This window comes from Vigna angularis, assembly GCF_016808095.1.
Source record: "Vigna angularis mitochondrial DNA, complete sequence".
NCBI lineage: Eukaryota > Viridiplantae > Streptophyta > Magnoliopsida > Fabales > Fabaceae > Vigna > Vigna angularis.
This window is the reverse complement of record NC_021092.1, coordinates 130,001-152,194: the sequence shown is the minus strand read 5'-3', so window position 1 is coordinate 152,194 and position 22,194 is coordinate 130,001. Positions and strand designations below refer to the sequence as shown.

Below are 22,194 nucleotides of genomic sequence, written 5' to 3'. Positions count from 1 at the left end.
ATAGATGAAGAACCCCTGGCCAAGCGCTCGTAAAGTGCTCCTCCAGCTGTCTGTCCCGCAGAGAGGTAGTTAGAATAGACTCCGAGACAAGAAGCTGACAGAGAAGCAAGGGTCTTGAGGGGTGAGCCCTATGACTAAAGATACACGAGCTCCTCTACACCCATTTCCTCGGAAAGCCCTTTTGCCAGCTTAGCGTAGAGAGATAGCCCCATGAAAGGAAGAATATATGGGTAGATCAAAGCCGGCTGAAGGCCAAGAATGGGATACGGGGACGAAAGCTCAGAGACCATTTGTTCAACTTCTCTACCAGAAGCGGAAGATGAACCCATATGAATTGAGTTCTAAACCACCTGATTGATATCATGGCGTAGATATAACATGATTCTCTTTCTTAGCGGGAAGAGCCTCTCCAGCCTTAGGGGAGAACCAAAGACCCCTTTCTCTTCTCTACTTAGCCGCGGGCAGAAGATCTCCTCCCTATAAAGAAGGGAGCACGGTCTTCATTCGAGAGAGCTTCTTTTCAGTCTTTTCCCCGAATCAGCACGATGGTCATCTCCTTCCTACCTGACGAGCACATCAGACAATCGGCTCTTTCATGACTCCATAACAACTACCTTATCCATTGATCTCTTGTGAATGTGAAGGTCCCAAGAACTACCTTCGCTTTTCAAGCTGCAGCTATTGCTATTGTTGTGCTTGGGAATTGTTTGAGCTTATATCGATCGTTAGCTTCACTAATCTCCCCACGGTTTATCCTGCGATTTCTCTTTACTGAACCTGGCCAAAGGATTTCTTTTACAATGTATATGTCTTAGTTGACAAAGCTGTTTACGTAATAGGCTGCTGGCTAGAAAGATAGGAATTTGGAATGTTGAGATGACTGGTAAGTTTATCGAAACACTCGAGTAGATGCTTTCAACAAGCCCCGCTCACAGATAGCTAATGAGCTAGCTCTTTGAATGAAAAAGGAACCAGCAATACTGGATGCGATGTTTGGAACAAAAAGACCACCAAAGGTTCCCGAAATGTTCGCAAATGACTCTTGTCATATGGCCGTACAGAAGAACACGCAGACATGGACAATTTCAAAAAAAAATGATTTATTAGACTCGGGTTCACTCCAAAAGAAGAGCTTTGCAAAGAAAGAAAAAGGGTTACCTCCGTTTTGGTAATGAAAAAAAGATCCCTAGCGGTTGTTCTGACATGTGATTAACCGAATCAGCTGCGTAGCCCTCTTTCACAGGGGGGGTGTGGCGGCATAGCCTGCTTCCAGAAAGTCATTCATGTTGAACCATTTACTTCGTTTTAAGCACTTCTTCTTATATGCTCACTTCGATGCTCGATTTTTGCCTTGCTTCAGGCCCTCGCCCGGAGAAAGCTGGAGACGTTGCAGACATGTCCAAAGCAGAACGACCATGCTCGGAAACCACAGGTGGCGTGGAAGACAGGTTCCCGAACAGAATTAGTTGAAAGCGAAAATAGAGAGTCCCAGAAAGAGAAAGAAAGGGTGAGGAAGGAAAAAGGGGCCCATCGACTGGATTACTAGACTGCCTTCCTTGCTTGCCTGCCATGGTACACTTCTAGTATGAGTGTACAGATCTATTCCACCAACATCAACTGAGGCAAGAGCGTCTTTCACAGCTGATTCAAGAACAGCCATTCTTCTTCTTTATTCTCCCGGGATCAGAAAAGGCTAGGCACCAAGGCTACGAAACTAGGCTATGAAAGCAGAGAGAACTCAAACTCCTAAACTAAACCTAAGGCAGCCTTTCTCCTTATTATTAAAAAAAAAGAAGAAATAGCACCAGCCTAATCCAAGAATGTCGACTCTGATCTTTACTATTTTGCTATTCAAAGCAATCTGCCCAATGAGCTACGGGTATATGAGCTAAGGCCAGTGGATTCCTTCCTCTCTTTCAATTCCTTAAAAAAGAAAAGAAGACAGGACAGACAGACTTGATCAATCAAGTCAGCAAACTCAAAGCATGAGTTCTACCCTTTGATCGCTATTAGATATCTGATATCAGAAAGATACGCGGACGACTTTACTATAGTATAGGTCGGATGTTTCCGTGAGCAGTAAGCAGCAGATCTCCCCTTATTTATTTTGGGAAAGCTGGTGGCCGCCTGTGAATTCAAGGCAAGGGGCGGCCTGATTCGACATTGTTGTTGACTCTGATCCGGTCGAGGTGGTTTTCGTTTACCAGCGCGTAGGCGGTCTAAGTTCCTATGACCGAGTCTTTCTGGCCCCTGTGAACATCTTTTCTTAATGTATTAAAGAGGGCCTCTCTAACCGGTGAAAAGTGGTGGGTGTCCACTAACGGCCATTCCTGGCTCGGCTCCGATAACGCAATTCCGGAAGGAGTCGGTAGTTGGGCACTGGATCCCTTCGGACCTGGAGAACGTGTGACGCTGGGTCGGGGTTTGGTGAACCAACTGGTCGCTCCTCTAGTTGAAGTATCGGGCCCCTTTTTATTTCGTTGCCTAGGTTACACCTTCGGAATACCCCAGAAGGGAATTTTTCTATATTTCCCTCAATCTTCACTTTACGCCAGGCCTCCCAGTTCAAATACGTCATAAGGCGTGGAATTAGACCAAGGGGAATCTCCATAGGAACTAGTCCCTCAGATTTCGCACGTAGGAGATCGAGACACAGCCCCACCCAGGGCTATGAGGAAAGATGTAGATCGATCGCCTCAGATAGACAACTACATAGAGGGTCTCTACAAGTATATATATATATATATATTCTTTTTTATTTCGTTCCCCCCGTAAGATCACCAATGAGGTCTGCAAGTTTCACATCTAAGTAATACCCGATCCAATAGTTTACGATATATATTTCACAACATTCTAAGCTAAGAAAGGAGATTTTTAGATATCGGTAGTTGTCCGGTCGTACCCAAACAGTAAGATTCCAGAGGAAAATGCACCTAAGATCAAATATTTCGAGCCGGCTTCCGTTGAAAATTCAGACTTTCTTTTTGATGCTGCCATCACATAAAAACATAAACTTTGAGGCTCAATAGCTAAATACATGGCGATTGAATCATGAGCCGAGATCATAAAGAGCATACTGCGAGTAGGAAGTGGAATTAATACAATGAATTCAAAAGCATCAAACCTCTCTTGTTCGGAAGAATCGAAACACATCGAAATGGTACCAGCCGTACTTAATAATAGAAGGATTTGGCAGAAATATGTAAAATTGTCCCTCCTAAAAAGATTATTCCGGAATAAATGGGCAATAGTTAGGAGAGGTGCGCCAGCGGCGAGCAGAAGCAAGGTTATTAGATACCTCAGGAAAGCCCGGCCAGAACCACACGTGCAAGTTTCCCTGCATGTGGCTCGTCCGTGATAACTTATTCGGATTTGCGCGAACTAGCGGACCGATCACTAAGTGGGGATGCTCCCTCCAGCATGAGCGAACCTTTTCGAAACTTGTTAGGAATGGGCGTCACTATCCCAGCCCTGATCCAGCCAGGTTCTATTGATCATGTCCCCTTCCCCCTTGTCTTGGGGCGTCTTTGGCTTTACGAGAGAAAGCCCGCCATAAAAAAAAGTCTTTATCTTCTCGTCCTGGATCATATTCCTTCCGGTGCGTCCACAGAAGAGGAAATCGCAATGCATCTTGCTCAGCTGGCAAGGCGTAGCTTGGAGTGGGAGTGTAGCGTGGGTAAGGTCAGGAGGAAAGTGGCCGCCAGAGAGGAAGCCGGCCTATTAAGCGCAGCTAAGCTAATATGCGCCGGATAAAGCCAGGTGCCGGAGGTAAGCTCTATTCGGCCCGGAGCATTGATTCCCCATAACGAATAGGCTAGCTCTATCTCTCAATTGCCTATCCTGTGCTCGAGAAGGTCCCCCAGTTCCTCGGCAGCACCTCGAGGTGCATTTAGTTTAGTTGTCTTACATGAGACTCGGGATATTCCTCACTCCATGGCACCTTTCGCTCATCCATTCCGCCCGTCCAGACGCGGCGCCCTTTTTCATTATCATCTACCGCCCTTTCTCTCCTCCCGGCTATTCACGCATGAAGATCGTCGTATGTATGCTCGACTTCGGTTGCCGGTGCGTGTAGGTAGGAGTACATTATGGCAGGATCAGTCACCCGGGCAAACCAACCCTCCTCCAAGAAGAATTGTGCTATGCCCTCCCGATCCCTATAGAGCGAAAGAGCTGCCTGGTGATCCCTAGGTTGCAGCACGTCCGGTCGTTAACTCCTCGCGCCGCTGCCGCCGTTTCTAGGACCGACCGACGCCTCGCCTGCACAGGTACCTACGTAGTGTAGTGTCGGTCGCACATTCAACATAGCGTTCGGACTCATGTGCCTTCCAGAACCAGGGGTCTTCGAGCCAGCTGCGTACGATTAGCCAGCCTTGCGGCTGCAAAAGGATTAGACATCCTCCCATGCTACGGTTCCCTGCGGTCCGAACCCGGTGCCGCATTAGGTTAGGGAGCTGGGCTTTTTTCGCTCCTCTCACATTCATTCGTTCGAGCTGCTTCGCTCCTCCGCATCCCAAAGCGCGCTGCCCTCCTAGGCGCGCAACACTAAGTAATCCAAGCCAACCCACATTACTGACTAACGGTGGATAATCATATTTCTTAGAGGTACTAAATACAACTCCATGAATGAGCAAAATGGAGGTTGCATTAATGATAAAGATCTCTGGGTAAACCGCTAAAAAAAGATTGAACATGTGGGAGGATCCGAACGAATTCTGTTTTCATTTTCCCCGTATGGAGCACTGAGTTACAAACGTTACGATCTTCAACAGGCAGGCTGCACTCTAGGCGGCTAGGAGGGATCGCTAGACCAGCAGCCAGACCAACAATGCCTGTTTCAACCCATCCTTGAGTAATAAATAAAATAAAAGGTGCCTCAGCGTCTATGCTTCTCCAGGGCCTTTCAAACCCGAAGATAGACGTCGCTCTCTCCTGGATTTTTGAATTCTCCAAGCAGACGTTGGAAGTCTTCCCTGGTGGCACCCACTTCAGCGGTCGTTCCCTTCCCCTCCAAAACGAGGCGTTGTGCGATATCTTGCCATGTAAAGCGGTCTCTTGATTGGTTTTTAGAGAAGGATTATAGAAGAATCGCACACTTATCTCTAAGATCGTTTATGGTATCGTTTTGATCCTCGGTTGGAAGATCAACCTCTTCCACCCAGTTGGGAATTGGTTTTGGAGGCGAAACAGAATGGCGTCTTGGGTTGGGGTGAAACAACAAGTCCAATTTTTCAAGAAATTACCTTTTTATGTCCGTCCTGAGCTGACTCCAGAGCTGCTCGGATCGAGCGGAAGAAAAGTAAAGGGGAAGTACGGGGCACACAGAAAGATCAAATCAAAGAAGGTAGAAATCCTATATACTAAACTAACCAATAAACAGAAAAAGATGAACCATTTCATAATAGAAAGAGCCCGCTGTAACTTGGGCCTTGTTAGATAGAAGCAAAATACTTTCACTTCTAAATCCAAAGGGAGAATGAACCTAAGAATAACATAGAAAGTAAAGAAGAAAAGGCATAACTTTCCAATACCTACAGCAGCTCCCGCTGAAGCAATTGTAGCAGCTCCGGCACCCATTGATTTTGCACCTTCTAACATCTCGAATTGAGAAAGTCTCGTCACGCTCTTTCATTCACGATTTGATGTTCTCGTCGCTTCCTGTTGTTGGGCTTGGGAAGGGAAAGTCTCAAGTATGTGCTTATTCCACTTCCACTCCCACCGGAAGGGCACCCTATTTTCAGTTAACGCAATCAAGAGGTGGTAGGTGTGGCGTTGGTTTTGCACCGTGTTCCACACGTACAATCCGAGTAGGGTGAGGATCACGAAGACAAAAAGACTCAATAGTGAATAGATGGTGCAAGGGTGCTGTTCCAATAGCTTCATTCGACATAATTTACCGGACATTCCGCTTCTTTTCTTGCTCTCAAAAAAATGAAGAAAGACTTGTTTGTTGTAAATCGCTGGTTGGGTTTACCCATCAAGAAAGACATGTGGGATTGGGGGACATCTATAACTAAGTCAAGACTGACTACAATTAAATAAATCACTACACACTGTCTATCTATCTGTTTCCATCTAATCAAATAAAGTTCCATTCGATCTTAGGCGATCCCAGGTTACCGACTCTCCGGCCTCATTTCGAGGCACGATTGGAGAGCTCCTTGGGCCCGCCGCTTTCTCCAAAATGGAAAACTTTCAAGATTAGCGTACTTTTCTATCTATCACTTACGTCATTTCTTGTTGTCAGTCAATCTTCATCAAGACAGTTGACCGAGTCGAAACCTATTGCTCAAGTCTTCCGAACCCGAATAACGAGAAAACTTTTCTCTTATATACGATACCATCAGACGCGCATTCCTTGGGATCAGAAGGAAGACTCTTTCATTTCAACGTCTACTCAGTTTGCTATCTTTTTCAGGATAAGGATCGGCCTATCCAACCACTATGGGATATGAGGTTTTTCCTCGGCTGCACAATCCGATGTGCAGAACTACTGAACGGAAAAAGGATCCTATTCCTCAGTCGACTTCCACCCGCCCGGCTAGTTGCATCAAAGGCATTAATTGTTTGACGGAGTTCTTTTCCGAGAGGGAAGAAGGGCAAGCAGGTCCCCCAAACGGTCTCAGAGTACGCAAGTCTGATTTCGATTGGAGAAAGAGGTCGGGTTAGGGCAGGAAGGCTAAAGCTGCCGTTAAGCGGTTAAGTAGGAAGGATAGGTCTATAGTTGTTGTAGTAGAAGCTAAAGGTTGTCAACTTACGTTCTGTTCCAGCTTGAAAGTGAAGACGAAGCCAGCCGTTGAGTTGAAAGTTTTAGCGCTGTGTTGCGGCATGGGCCCTTAAGCTTCTTAGGCAAACTCTTTCATAACCTTGTCCCTTGTGTCGTTGAAAGGAGTCTAAAGCCAGATAAGATCATTCCCTAAGGGACTAGTCCTTCTATCTGACTTCTTCTACTAAATCAGCATGAAAAAAAAAAGGCATAGAAGGGTGCAATACTTCTATCTTTCTGCCACTTCGTCTTGTACCTGTCCTTTTGGGACAGCCTCTCTCTTCACACCTTGAACCAGGACTCAAACCTATCCCTTCTATTATTCTATGAATAAATCCTACTTAACCGCTAAAGGAACGTAGTTGCATTTCTATTCTATAAGGAGAGGGATTGAAGCTTATTTGATAGAACCTGGGAGAGGTATGTTTAATTGCAGGTTCTTTAGAGCTTGGAGTTTAGAAGCATACTTGTTAGAGTCAGGAGCGGAGATACTCGACTGATAGGGAGAGGAACGAAGTAGCGTGTTGTTGATAGAACAAGGTATGAAGTAGCTCGACATTCTAAAAGGAGAGGGGTTGGCTGGCTTCCCTACTTCGTCTTCTATCTTTCTTCCACCCCCTGGACACCATTCTACCCAGAACTCGTGTATGGATCGAGAGCTTAGAATGCCGTTAGAGAAAAGGCGTCATGAGTGGAAACACTCAGATGTGAGGTTAGTTACCTCAGTCTGTGGAGGTCCTTCAGACCCACGGGCGTGGGTGAAGGTTACACTGTAACAGGTGTATATTTTCGCTCATATCCTGAGCGGGTATTTGATTGAAGTGTCAAATACGCCGTCCTGGTCCTACTAAGATCAGCGCCAACCATTGGCAGCACAAGATCGCTGCGAGGAGAGTGCCCGACCTATTTGTCTTTCTCGCACCGATGATGAAACATAATTGCGTTCTGAAAGAATGTTCGATCATCAAACTAAGACTCACTGAAAGCTGCCGTTCACGTCAGGGCATATAGATCAGCGGATATGTAGTTTCGTGTACTGATTCTCTTCGAGATTGGGTTGGTGTTCAGTGTGGGCAGTCTCATTTGCTAATCTATATGTTTTCAGTTTCAAGAGGGAAGAAGCGGGGTAGAGGAATTGGTAAACTCATCAGGCTCATGACCTGAAGATTGCAGGTTCGAATCCTGTCCCCGCCTAATCATCTGAGGCCGTAGTCAGCCTCAATCTTTCTGATTCGTAAGTAACTCAGTGAGTGCTTTCCTTTTCCCATGTCTTTTTTGGTCAACAACCAACCACAACAAACAATCAAAACACTAGTCCTACTCCATCAGCTACAGGCTTTTCGGAGTGTCTGGAGGGAAGAGTTTTTTGAATGTAAGTAAAATGGATAAAAAGATCTATTTTTTTTTCTTTTTCGTTTCTTATCTATCCCATAGCTGTTGTTGTTCTCTATTCCCTTTTTAGAGGGGGGCGCCCACCCGCATTGAATCTCCCCGATCCGGGTCTCGATCTCACTTTTGCCTTTTATGCTTTGCATTCAGAAATGAATATTCGACTTGAAACCCTGTTCAAGGAACGCTTTGGGGAGTATTACGTATTGCCAGACGGCTTCACTTTCTCAGCCGTTGGTGGGCATCTATACTCACAAGTTGAAACCTTACAGGGTTTGCAAGATATCTTTGTTGATCTATTTTTTGAAGGGGGGCAAAGCCCTTCTTTTTTGACTGCTTTGGAGTTTGTTCTTAATTGGGTGGATAAAGATGATTCGCTTTTTTTATGTTCCTTTAGCCTTTCGTGGAGATCGAATCCCGACTTTTTCTGACTGATGAACGAAATTAGTGCAGCGGCAAGGAGCGTTTTTGACTTCCTAACATGGATACCAAGTCTGGGTCAGAGAATTCATAGTAAGGCGATACGCTCTCCGATGCAGTAGATCAGCGGACCGGAAGATTAGCATGTGAGGCGAGAGTGTCCGGTCTGCTTCAAGTCCTGCCGTTCAATACTGGACTTCTTATTCCGCTTCCAGGAGCAGCCTCTATCCTGTTGAGGTTAGGCCTTTGACTCCGCTTGCCTCTACTTTTCATGTCAAGCGTACAAGTGTAGTTTAGTGGGATTGACTTCTAAAGACAGGAATTCTTTTTCATCTCCTCGGGCAAGACCCTGTATAAGTCGACGTCTTAACCTGACTTCCTGAGCTCAGAGATTTGATGATAGGGATTGTTCACAGCACTAGTTGTCACCGTCTAATCCTTTCATAAAAGACATTCACTGACCCACGTAGGACTGCTGAATGGAATGATTCCTCCCCCGAGCCGAGGGTGATGGAAGGGGGGGCACGACCCGATCGATCTAAGATTACTCCCTGAGCAGAGTCTGACTTTTCGAAAAGAAGAGAGGAAGGGGCGTACCAAAAAGTTCTCCAATTCGATGAGGACAAGCAGGCACAACAATCCCAGGAAAGGTTCGAAGCACGTAGTTGCAAAGCTAATATTCAGAAGTTCAGTTCGTGAGATAGCTCCCCGGACCAGATATTTTTGATAGATTCCTAGTACCGACCTTCCGTTCAGTGTAGGGAAGGGATTTGCCCCAAGCCAACAAGGAAGCAAAGTACCCGTGCTATCAGTACAAGTATAAGCCGGATCGTACCACATGGGAGCAGGATCCGCGTTCCACCTCTAAACCATAGGATCGGGCAATTAGAATCATGCCACTTTTTTATGGCAGGTTGAAGTTTCAGGCCAAGGGCGAAAGCAACTATGACTGACATCCTTAGATGAGCTTCAGGCCACTTGACCAATAGGCAAGCTCAAGTAGCTTTCAATCGGGGAGGATCAAGTCCAAAAGAAAGAGTGAAGGATCTGTCTTTTTTCCCAGCTGTATGAAGAAACCAAGCCAACCGAAACCGATTCAAGAGCCCTTTTTTTATGTTATTTTATTATTACTTTTGCTCTTACTTTGAGCGATTCCATATCAACTAATGGAATCATAATAAGAATTTCAATGAAAGGTTTAAGTAGTGCTTTTTTCTTCAATTATAGGATGTTGTTCTACCTATTTGTCTGCCGAGGAACGTAGTCGCTTTCTGGTTGAGTTGAGCGTATGTCTTTGCCCAGATATTTTTCCTTTGTTTGACTAACTACTATAGTATAGTAAGGGGCCTTTTCTGGCTCGTTAGCGCTTTTTTTTGATTGCAGGGCGCTAGCTTACTAATCAATAAGAAATCTATATAGATAGGGCTTTTTTCTTTCATCTTTCAGCTTGATCGGAATCGATTCTATGATTGAATAGCAGAAGTGCTACTTATTCATTAGTAGTAGAAACTCGGAGAGACAGACAGAGAGGCAATCATACCTGCTAACTCCTAGGATGAGAAGTAGGTCCCTTGTTTTTGGCAGGAAGAGTTCCATTGTTGCCCCTCGGGAGAGTGAGTCTACTTAGCGAACTGGCAGGACGCGGAGATCGATTGATCAAGATGAATCTCGAGAGTGGATGGTTGACCGCCGCCCCCTTGTCCTGGAGGCTCTCCGGCCGAGGAGGGGCTTGCTATCGTAACCTTTTATCCCGGTCGGTGTATGTGAAAAATAGTGACGAACCCTTTTTTGTTCGGTCATAGGTTGGTGTCCAAAGAACGAGAGTCGGCTTCCTTAACTTAAGTCCGTTGTTCCTCAGTAGCTCAGTGGTAGAGCGGTCGGCTGTTAACTGACTGGTCGTAGGTTCAAATCCTACTTGGGGAGAATTTTGAGTTATAGCTTTTCTGACCTAGCGACCCCTGTCCTTCCCCTTAGTTTCTAAACTAGCAGAATCGTGGGACATCCAAAGTGGGAAGTTTATTGTTTCTTTTTTTTCTATTTCTTACTCCCTTTTTTAGTTTAGGAACTTGGTTCGTTCAATTCACTTGCTCATGAACTCGCAGCTTCGCCAGAAGCGACTAGGGGGGAGCTGTCGTAGAAGCTTTGCCCTTTGTACAGAGATTGTTATGAACTGACTAGCGGAACGCTAGCTAAGCTAAAAAATAGTCTTAGTTCCCTTCAATCAAATCAATAAGCTTTATTTCAGGTTTTTATCCCTCCTTCTTAGAACCCATTGATGGAGGGGGGCCTCGGCCCGGGAAGGGGAGAGTGGCCGAGTGGTCAAAAGCGACAGACTGTAAATCTGTTGAAGTTTTTCTACGTAGGTTCGAATCCTGCCTCTCCCACTTGTTTGTTGTAGACTTCTTCGAAGAGAAAGGGGGAGAAATCAATCCTATAGCTTAGCTTGAGTAAAGCCCATTAGTATTAGTAGTAATTGGATCTTTTCTAAGGTTTGAGGATGCTGTACCGATAGGTGCGGGAGATTGATATTGATATAAAGATAACGTCAGCATATTGGCTCCAGCCGGTAGCACGGGGCTTGCGAATTATTCGATCCATACCCTCTTAGTGAAAGAGTGGGTCGGCACAGTTTTCCAGCTGAATGGATTGCTTGAAAATGCTCGTTCTTAGGCGCTAATGTCCGGGGATATGCTTGCTGTCAGTCTTGTAACTAACTCACAAGGATGCTATCATCCATATTCCATATCTGATCAGTAGCTAACTTCATTCTTCATCTTTGATGACTGATATGGGATTCTGATTACACTGATGGGGAACGACTTCTTCAATACGTACTGCCAGATAAGGGGCTACTAAATATAAAGAAGCTAACTGCCTCTGGGCGTGGTATGGGTATCAGCAGAGATTCTTGCTAGTATGGATGATGGATCTGCCATATGGTCCTTTACTTCTGACTTTGGCATTCGAGCTACCCTTCTTCAAAAAGAAGGAAGCAGCATTGTTAGCTTCCCATCCTTGTCATCAGCCTTCATTCTAGCAGTCACAGATCGGAGATTCGAATCAAAGGACGAGCTCTTCCGAGGCTTTCCAGTGAACTAGGATGTCTTCCTTGATTCTATTAGTGAGTGAGCTACCGATTTATTGAGAGAATCTTGCTAGGTTGAATAGAACGAGTTACCCGATTTCGAGAATGCTGCTGCTATGCCAGCTACGGGCTATGGAGAAAGATAGAATTGCCTTTGTTTGGGGCGCGGGAGGGACCCTATTCATTCAAATGAAGAGGATGACGCCGAAGATCTCCCGAAATAGCTTTTGTTTTGGCTTGGGATGAAAAAGCATGGGCCTTCCTCTTGTAAACTCTTCCCTTCAAGTACTTCCCCTTCCTTACTTGTTGAGTCTTGTTACCGCCCCGTAATCCGACCCGACAATCTACGACTCTACGACCCTTGGGCTACTTTCCTATTGATTTAGGAACTATTTACATATTAGATCGGCATTGTCAAATGATTTAGCGCTTAGCTACTCAATCTAAGTTTATATAAATAAGTAGCTTCAACCTGCTCTTACAAGACGAATTACTATGCTATGAAAAAGCATCTCGAACGAAATAAAAGGGGAAAATTTTATTATTATTCCAATGCCTGGTGGATACGGGTGCCCAGGAGATAGGCGGGCGTATGATTCCCTGCGTTTAGAAGAAACCCTTGCTCAGTTGTTCCAAAGGACACTGACCGGCGCTGCCTTAAGATGGTTCCTCTCCCTGGATGACAAGTTCAAGAAATTGGGAGGACATATGCAATGAGTTCAACAATAAGGATAGTGACAACATCGAGGTAGATGTAACCAAGCGTGACTTAGAAAGCACCAAGCTGCAACCTAACGAGACCTTCTCTGAGTACATTACCAGATGGAGGAAAAGGGCATCCCAAATTACAACCAGACCCCTGGGGCTGGGGAGAGGGGGGCCACTGGAAATGATAGTGAAAAACCTATAGCCAGAGTCTCAAAAGCATATGTATGCCCAATACCTACCCGACTTCAAAGCTCTCATAGAGATCGGGTAGAGAATTGAGGATGGAATCCAATCAGGCGTATTCCAAGACAAGTCCTCTAACACCTCAAACAGGTATAGGAGTAACAAGAACTCCAGGAATTACAATGCTCAGACTTCACAAACCAAGGGTAACGAAGTCTCCAATATCAATGCTCAACAACCTCTTCGGTTGGACAAACGGCCCTACACAGAGCTAGGCATGCCGCCGGGCGTGGTATACAAGATAGCATCTAGCAAAGGACTTCTCAAACCTGTTCCGAATCCAGAATCGAAAGCCATAGGAACAAAGCTTGAGGAATACTGTGACTTCCATCAAGCCAAAGCAAAGTGAACGAATTGTTCATAATGGTGTCTGTGTTAAAAGGAGATTCCTTAGAAAGATTTGACTCCTCAACAGCTGTTCTCCCCTTACACCAACTGTATGTAGTTGAATCGAGATTGGCGTTGCCTGGGTCAACTCTCTCCTATCTCATGTTGCTATTTTAGCTTTCATTTCCGTTATGTTACATATTTATCTTCTTTGACCCGCGAAAGCGAACGAGGAAGCTTACCATTCCGCCGTCGGTCAGTTATTCAAAGAAGAGTATCAACGGTATAACTACGAAATATTGATAGCAAAGCTCGGACTTTCATCCCAAACTCTTTCTTCTTTCGAATCTTAACCATGAAAGTCAGTCAATGTTGGCTTCCTCGATTACACAGTTGACCACACGCATTCAACGGTAGGGAGTAAGACCTTCTCTTTACAATTTGGAAGGTCAATTCCAGGGATACTCATCGAGTGGACCATACCAAGGCTTTCCAAGAAAGCTCCTTCTTTGCTTTTCTGATTGATCTCATTGTGGACGTGTAGAGATAGGCACCTTATCTATCTATGCAATATAGATCTCTCTAGACAGATTCGTGAAAGATCCATTTATTTACGCCATGGAAGTTTCATTGCTGAATGACTTGTCTGCTACCAACTCCTTCCTCTATGGGTAGGGCATCTCTACATGTGAGACCTTGTATACAAATTGATCACATACCGCCGAGGAATTCAAGAAAAACTCCTCCTTGCTTTCATGCATAGCAGACTAACAAGCTGAAAAGTTATCTCGCTGTACCCGATCCCCAAGCACTTACATTGAGAGAAGAGTGGAACGGGACTAGCCTTATAGGGGACTTCCCCGGATACTTATCAACTCATATCGGAGCAAGGAAGCTAGCAACCTACTGAGACTGAGACCGCGCGAAGCAATACCACATTCTCAATACCCCGGAAGACAGCGATGTAGGGCTTCGTTCTTCTCTTGTTCCTGTTTCCATACGGTATCGATGGGCCGATCGTTTCCTCTGGGAAAACTAGCAAATAGCATTTCCCTGGAAGTGGCATGTCAAAAAGGAGGAATTGAGATCCCACCTATGGGCGAAATCAATGAAGACCTTTTCCCTCCCTTCGGTCGCCTCTATTTCGAGAAATGTTGTTCTTCACTAGCGGCAAAACTAAGAATGATTTTATCCCTCATGGGCTGGCATGATAAATTGAAATTGATCGATCTCCCCGATGGGAAGAAAGATTCCTAACAGTTAGAAGACGATTATGTGCGGCGTAAATGGTGATCATTGCAGGATCAAACTTGGTGCTATAGCAAAACAACTTTTTCTTCCACGCACAGAATAGGTTGTTCAAGAAGGGGACAGGGATGTGGATCTCACTACTATTGATTAACCGGTGTCAGTTGCTTTAACAGCTTTCCATGGGCATCCACCCGCAAAGATAAGAGGCCTACGCAACGATCCTTAGAACTCTCCGGTTCAAAGCCGCCCGCAATCGATACCTTTCCATTCCTATATCCTATACGATACGCTATTTTCCTGTTTAAAAGAGCTTCTTCGAGAACAAGGCGCAGCAAGAGCTAATTCGATAACAGGATTCTTCGCAATTAGCCTTTCCTCGCTTTCGCTTTCAAGGGGCGTAGCGCTTGCTTACTTCTTATAGTAGAGTCCGGAATTTTTAGCTTATTAGGTCACAATCCTGTCTTATTTAGATCTTCTTTCAGTCTAGCCCTTCTTCCACATGAGATCCTCTTTTTCCTAACTCCATGTAGCACCACTATCCAATGAAAAAAAAAATCCTGCTATTTCACTCCTGGAATTCCCTGATAGAGAACTCCAGTTCTATACCTGGGGCTAGCTACTAGCTCAGACTCCGGCTTCTTTTTGTGGCCAAGTGGTAAGTCCTTTCTTTTCTGTCTGAGAATATGTCTTATCTTCCGAGGTGGCATGAGACAATAAGTGAGTTCCAGTTTAGTCTTTTGAATGTTCCTGAGGTGGATCGAGTCTCTGGTAGTTCTAGGTGGCTAGAGACCAGGGCTAACAGTCCTAGAAAGAGCAGTCCTATTTCTAAAGTACACGAACATCTTTGACATAAGGACGCTTTCAATCTTTCTTCATGAAAGCCAGACAGCGGAGCGGAGATAGAGTCCAAGCGCACTATAGCACTGCAGGGAAAGAAAATATCTTCCTTTTCAAAACTAAAGTAGTACTAAATCAAAGAAAGACATGAATTGCCCGAAGGCCAGGTTCTTTATTCCCATAGGCACAAAGACCGATCCCGACCGTCCCTTATTATTTGACACGTGCCTGGAAATGATGCTTGAATTCTTGCTTGTCTTATGAGCCATTTACTTACTTATGGAAGACATGGGGCACGAACGAGAGCATGGTTAATTCAGTAGGCTATGGAGCATGAGCCATATCAGTGCTAGAAAGACTTCCTTTTTCGATATGGTTTGATAGTAGGAGAGAAGTAGTACCCCTACGAGCGATGGATAAGAAATGCTTTTTTTTTCAAGCGGAATAAAACTGCAGGGGAAGGCTTATGTCACTCGGATGGGAAGGCGCTAGCCGCATGGAGTAGCCATAAGAGTTAGAAGACCGCCATCAAGGATGACAAGTCACATCGGGACAGCCCTTTTTCCAGCTAGCTGATATAGAATGGAAGGGGAAGGAGGAGAAAGATAAAAAGGCAATCAACAGACTCTGATAGACGCTATGGGACCATATCCCTTGGGAGAAGCCTTTCCGTTGTTCCAGGGTTTTCTTACTATTTAGGTCCATTTTTCCTATCATGGCATGGGGATTAGAGAGAAGATCAAGAGTTTCGAACAAGCACGCAAGCCTGAAAGCATGAGTTTACAGCGATCGAAGTTCAAACTTGGCCGGACAGGAAAGAGGGAAAGCCTTCTTCTCAATGAGCTGTATCCATTATACAATCACCGGGCTTTGCCAAAGACAGTCCCAGTAAAGGGGTGTGTAGCAAAGCATCCACCGAGACTAGATTGGAAGATAGTCATGTGCTCTATGAAAGCAATCGAACATCATGTGTTAAGCATATGAGATGGCTAGCCGGGCAGTTCCATCATAGTTCGTGACAGGGTGGAAAGGATATATGATCTTACTTGACGATTGAGGTCTTCTTTCTCCTCTTCTTCACCGGGAACCCCTATTTCATCAACCAGACGGACAATGGGAAGCGTCTGAGCAAGAAAAAGATAAGCCAAAAACGTGAAGTAGAGGGATCCCATCCTGACGGATGAGCTGCTCCCTCCCCCGGTTAACTACCACTACCCGGTCTTCCCTTTGAATTGATAGCTTCCGCTGGAGCACTTGCCTTCGTGATGAATCCCTTGAGCTTTGACTATCTTTTTGCTTCTTCTTGCTAGCCTTCGATTGTATGGTTTCCTGTATCGCTCTTGTCAAGCTCCAGCCCGATCCCTGTGATCTCGTACTTGGCCTTCCCCCCCTCTTTCTCTTCGTCCCGGGATAGAGCCTTTCACTAAAGGGAAGGTTCCCGAGCTTGGCCGAAAAAAATCCTGGAAGTAGCACTGCTTTGGCGATTGGCAAGACATATCCGAGTAGCGCTGCCTGAACGAAGCGTGGGCGTAAAGCATCAAGTGGAGGCGTCGAATCCTTGCAAGAGGGGGGCAGACCGGTCAAAGCCAAGTCCAGACGAGCTGGCCAAAAGGCATAGGGCCAAGGCGGAGCTGGCAGGCTCATCTCACTTATTGTGTGCTTTGTTGGAATAGACTGACATCAAGGGAAAGTGCACTTTATCTCGATTCCTCTCTTTCTACAACTCTTTCTTTCCAACCCACTGCTCAGCCCCCCTCCAAACTATGGCATCAAGGTCGGACCAAGGGTCGGGCCTCCACCGATCTACTTATAAGGTAAGGGGAAAGACAACTGAATAAATAGGTCTATCTATCCTATAAAGACGGGCTAGAGTAAACGCCAAGCGCTGGCCCATTAGTGGGTTCAATTCCTGCTTGCCTCTCATTTTCAATTGTTTGTTAGAGTAGTCTCGATCCTATTGAACATAAGCTATATCACAGGGAGTAATTAGATCATGATCGGAGGGGACGACCGGAGAAAGATAAGTCAAGGAGGACCCGAAGAGGAAGAGCGGTCCGTCCTAAACGAAGAGCGGTCGCTGAGAGCGAAATGAACTTATTTGGCCGGAGGGGGCCACGGGATTAGACTCTCGATGTATTATTCCATTTCTAGCGGGAGGAGAGTAGCCCCGAAAGAAGTCGGTCCTAGCGAAAACACATAATACAGCTTATGGCCGAGAGTGTCATGAAAGAAAGGTCAGTCTGCACAGGCGGGACGTGACATTAATAGACAGGTCAAACTGTGGAATCGTCTGATTTTCACTCGGATGACGTAATTCAATTTGATTTATATCAGTGTGCAGCAGCCCCTATGACAGAATTGAACATCAGATATATCACATCCATAAAAAGATTCAAAACAGTCGGTTATGAGAGCAGCACTTTTCCTTGCGGGGGCCCCGTCTCCCATCGGTGCGCTGGAGACGATTCTTTCTGTATCTTCGGCTTCGTATTCTCCTCCTTCTGAGTCAAACAGATAAAATAAAACATGTGAATGAACGAATTTATCGTAGATTGCACGAGCAAACCACCCTTTTTTACTTTACAAATGATTGTGATTGTGGAGTTGAGGCAGGGGCTCTTGCTTTTTACTAGGCTAGACGACTCGGCGATTCTACCCTACTTTTTTCCCAGGATTGGACGCCTATTGACGAAGCTCAGGATTGGATTGTCGCCTTACTGCTTGACGAGAACAACCTACCACTGACTTTTTGAAAGTACCTATCTCATTGCACTAAAAGAGTCTGTCTTTGACGATAGGGCTTGAGGTCGATCGGTCCACCACTAAGGATCTATGGTAGGTCAAAGAGCGCAGAGAAGATTGTCCACCACTTCTTCTTGTACGCGCTATAAGATATAGGCTTTCTATGAAAGCTCGTCAGATCAGCTGACAAAACAAAACAGAAAGGGATTCGGACTCGCCTGGTTCATGTCTATCGACGAGGGATCTCAGATTGCGCTTGACCGCAGACTCGTAGCATGGGTGAGAATTCTTCATCTTAGGTAATGAAGGTGGGCGGCTCGTCGTCTTTGAAAAAGGAAGGGATGATTCTTGCCAAACTCTGTCATGCCCATCCTCCTTGGAGTTTAAAAAAAAAGATCCCCTTATGTTTTTCCGTCTTCTTCTCTGCCGAAAGGAAAGACAAAGGCGAGGGAGTCCTCGAACGGGGAAACCCACGATTGAGAGGTCAGATCACACCATCCTCATTGATCCAACTCGGGTTGGTATGCTCACAAAGAGAGACCCTACCACATGTGTTTCAGTTTGAGAGCCACCCTTCTTTTCTCGATGTCTTCTTCTCTTTCGGGTGGGAGGCATTCTTCAATAGCTTTCATTACTGAGGGGCCCAATCCTAAGAATAAGAGTATCAAAAGACTCGATCTATCCGACCTTACCATAGTCTCCCTCGAGGCGCGGTCAACCTAGCAGGTGTCATACCTTCAAAAGAGATGGCTCAGACAGATTAGCTATAATGCGCAGTTAGATACTTCGATGGCTCTCGAACTAGCTGTGTTAAGCATATAGCTAGCCTTCTATTACCTTATTTCTCCCAATTTATGAATACATAATTGTTGCCATTCAGTCTCTGATTAGCGATAGGGGCCGTCATCCAACATGCTTCTATCTAAGTGATTTCATACCTTATTCCCTCCGCCACCCTCACCCTTCTAAGCTCCTTTGCCCTATGCCTTTAGTTAGTCTGCTTTGAATTGAATGATCATTTCACTCTTCGAAGGTGAGCGAAGTACTTCGAGGGATTAGATGGAAGGAACCTCTGCTAAGAATGGAATACAATTATTTGTGTCCTTATTTAGCTTTCAAGTGGGAGAGGACTTCCATAGAGTGAGCCCTTCGATCGCGGTGCTCATCTTACCACCCTAACTACTAGCGCAGTCCAACTTATCCCTGCTAACCCACAACTAAAGCACCATGACTCTTTGATTCCGAAATGCGGCCGAGGGCATCGGAAAGGACACATCACACGCCCTAACTCCACGAAGGGATGGATGGAATAGACAGGCACAAACCGTTGACCCTAATCTTACCAAGATATACAGGTATTCAATCCATAATGGGCACAGAAACTGTTCAGGAAGTGAATAAAGCAGAAAGATACACATTAGTATTGGACTTAACCCCAGAGGAGAAAGAAGAACCTCCGCTTGTCCTAGAGCTAGCCTCAGAGTCAGAAGTTTATGTTAACCATACCACTAGGACAGGAAGGGTCTATCAACCGCCTCATTTGCAAGGCTAAGAAGAGCAAGAATCTATTATGCCTTTCGCTCAGTTATGAGCCAACAGGAATTTGACTGGATTGAGACTCGCGGTGCTTACACCTCTAAAGTAAGCCTCGCTCAACAATTCCTCGAGACCAAAGCAAAAGTTCTCTTTCGATCCCAAGGAGTTCATTACCTATTATTGTTGGCTATTCCAATGCCAATGCCAATGATAGAGAGATTAGGGGAATATACTGACCGAGAAGAGAGAGTAAGACCCTAAATGCTTACGGGGCAGAGAGGACGCTAGTGAGATGCGCAGGTGTATGAGCTCTGAGATGTGTAGGTAGAAAGAGAAGAAGCCGTTCCAACTGGTCCTATCATCCTAGGGTAGTAGTCAATCCGATGTAGCTAATCCGACCGGCATTAGTAGACGAGTACAAATGAATATAGTAGCCCTATACAATAGACGGTAGTTCCCTTAGAAATGATATGTAAAAAGTAACCTACCGGTTACAAAGGCCTATTCATTTACAAAGTCAACATCGGAGAGTCTTCTTAACAGCTGTACTAATGCCGTTCGCCTTGACTTTAGTCATGTAGAGCATTTTATTTTGGCATAGGAGCCTTCTAGGCCTACTGACTCTTATCTAAAGGGGCATATCGAGATCCCTTAGCCCACAAAGCCCTTGACTTTCCTTCTCTGCTTCGCACCATCGTTACACTCACCCTTCGTTACCCAACCCATCGCTAACGCTCAGCCTCGTCTTTTGATTTGACGACCTATTTCCCTCTTTCTCTATTTAGGATAGAAAGCATAAGGTCGCAAGTGAAGCTTCTGGAGAGAGCAATGAAAGAGTTAGAATTGGACCCATAACATTGACACAGGGAGAATCCATTGCTTGGTTTCCCACAGGCAGAAAAGGACTTGGCCTGGATGTAAACTGTAAAATGAAAAGAAAATTGTAGTATCCAAAAGGGCAGCTAAGCTAGCAATCCGAACAAGAAGATCTTCCCGTGGACTCAACAGGGTTCACGAATCTTATCAACTATTTACATTAAGTAAAGTTGGAATAGATCCCAGACTTCGGAGATAGCCACCACTACTACTACTTTAGAAAGGACCGAATGGCGTGCCTTATACCTTTCAAATGAATGGTGGGGAGACCGGAATCGCTTTTGTCGCTCCGGATTTCCTCTTAGCCGAAAGGGTCGAGGCAGGAAGGAGAACGCTATATATACACCTCTTTGTACCTGGGACTAGACATAATAGCTTGAGAAAGGCTCGGGAAAGTACGTTGTGTATTTTATAGCACACGAGATAGGCGGCTTGGCTTAGAGCCTACACCAATCTATCTGTTCTATCTGTAATAGTTCGATCTGTCTTCCTGAGATGAGAATTTGTTTTGAAATAGCTAGATTAGATTAGAACTGGCCGCCTTGCCTTGGCTTATTGTGTTATTTTTGAGCAGGAGCGAGCTGTCTTTGGCACAATCTGTACTGTAGCCGGGAAAGCAGGAGTCAAGCTGTTCACAAGCAGTGGTTATGAGCCGCATCTAAAGCCAATCCATTTACAAGTGAAATCTTGCCCAACTCCAACTACAAGGAAAGAAAGGGGTGAGGTGCTCATTATGTAGAAATTTGGTCTCTCGGAACCATGGGCGGCGAAAACTAGGATGGAATCATAGGTAAGGGATGACATAACTGGGGAGTAGGAATGGCAGATCCGTTTTTTCCCAACATTATGAACTCTTCAACTTGTAGTCCACCAAGAGGCTAAATCCTCTCCTGACTTACGTCTGAGCCCAGGTTTGTAAACCAGCCATTCAATGGAAGACTTTGTCCTCTTATTTATGTTAAGCATGAGGGTCCTTCACATAATCTCGAACCGTGCCCCTTCCTCAATGAGTCACGAGCGAGCCATGCCACATTGCATGGGAGGAACTGATCCTTCACTTCCCTTTTGAGCTTTCGATTCTATTCTAGACCGCTTGATATCATATCTTACCAGCCCCACCCGGGTGGCTTCCGCGTCACCCCCAGTTGCTCCATTCTGGATCCCTGAGTTATAGAATAGCTATAAGCTAGCCCACCCTCACCTTGATGAGTTTCACTAAGAAACCGGGGGGTGCCTATGTGACTAACATAGGGCTCTGCCTTACCAAGCAGAGTGAGGTTAGAAACTCCAATTTTGTGATAGGACTTACCCTGGTGAGAACCAGCCTATCACGCCACCGAGGTTCCGCCTCGTTTGCCTTAGTCTTGCGATCTAAGGGTGAAGGAGTCATCCAGCCACCGGGATTGGTTACCCGGTTGACCCCTATCCGTATCTACATCTACGTCCTGATTGAGTTACATAGAAACTAAAAGAACTTGAAAGCAAGAGATCCAACAGGAATGAAATGAATATATATTTTCTAATAATCAAGTGAAAAATCCCCCGAACCTCTGATCCGATAGCAGCTATAATATGCATCTACGACTAGCTACAGGAACTAGATGAAAACTTCTACAACAGGGTATCGAAGAATGCATTCTGACATCGAGTCCTCAATCAATGTAGATGATTCAACAAGGTAGACCGAAGCAACTCGTCGATCAGCTATCACCACATCGTTGCCGAGAATGGCATAGCGATCAAACTAGTGACTGTCTACGGCTTATGCCTTCACTCGGGGGAGAGCACCCATCCAAAAAGCAGAAAAGTGAAGAAGTGACGTCCAAACCCTCGGATGGACCTAAACTAGACTCAGTCCGAGCTCCTGCAAGAGGGTCCAAAGTAGAGTGGCATGGAATCGGCCGGAAAAGACAGATCTGAGAATTGCGTATATTGAGTGAGATGCCGCTTCAAAGATGCTGCTTACCTAGGATGGTGTGCTTTTCGCTCCTTTGGCTTTCTTTCTCCCGGAGAC

The 22,194-nt window shown here is 45.4% G+C and overlaps 1 protein-coding gene and 3 non-coding genes across 4 annotated transcripts.

Moving 5' to 3' along the window:
• Window positions 1–2,902: 2,902 nt before the first annotated feature.
• On the bottom strand, window positions 2,903–4,694 carry nad2 (NADH dhydrogenase subunit 2; one part of a trans-spliced gene, as the record gives it). Coding sequence (YP_007889783.1) covers window positions 2,903–3,294; window positions 4,542–4,694 — 545 coding nt within the window.
• Window positions 4,695–7,886: 3,192 nt separating this feature from the next.
• trnfM-2 lies at window positions 7,887–7,958 on the top strand. The gene has a single exon. It is a non-coding gene; the product is annotated as a tRNA-Met (tRNA).
• Window positions 7,959–10,426: 2,468 nt separating this feature from the next.
• trnN-cp lies at window positions 10,427–10,498 on the top strand. The gene has a single exon. It is a non-coding gene; the product is annotated as a tRNA-Asn (tRNA).
• A 378-nt stretch (window positions 10,499–10,876) lies between these two features.
• Window positions 10,877–10,959, top strand: trnY-GTA. Its single transcript has one exon. It is a non-coding gene; the product is annotated as a tRNA-Tyr (tRNA).
• Window positions 10,960–22,194: the final 11,235 nt, after the last annotated feature.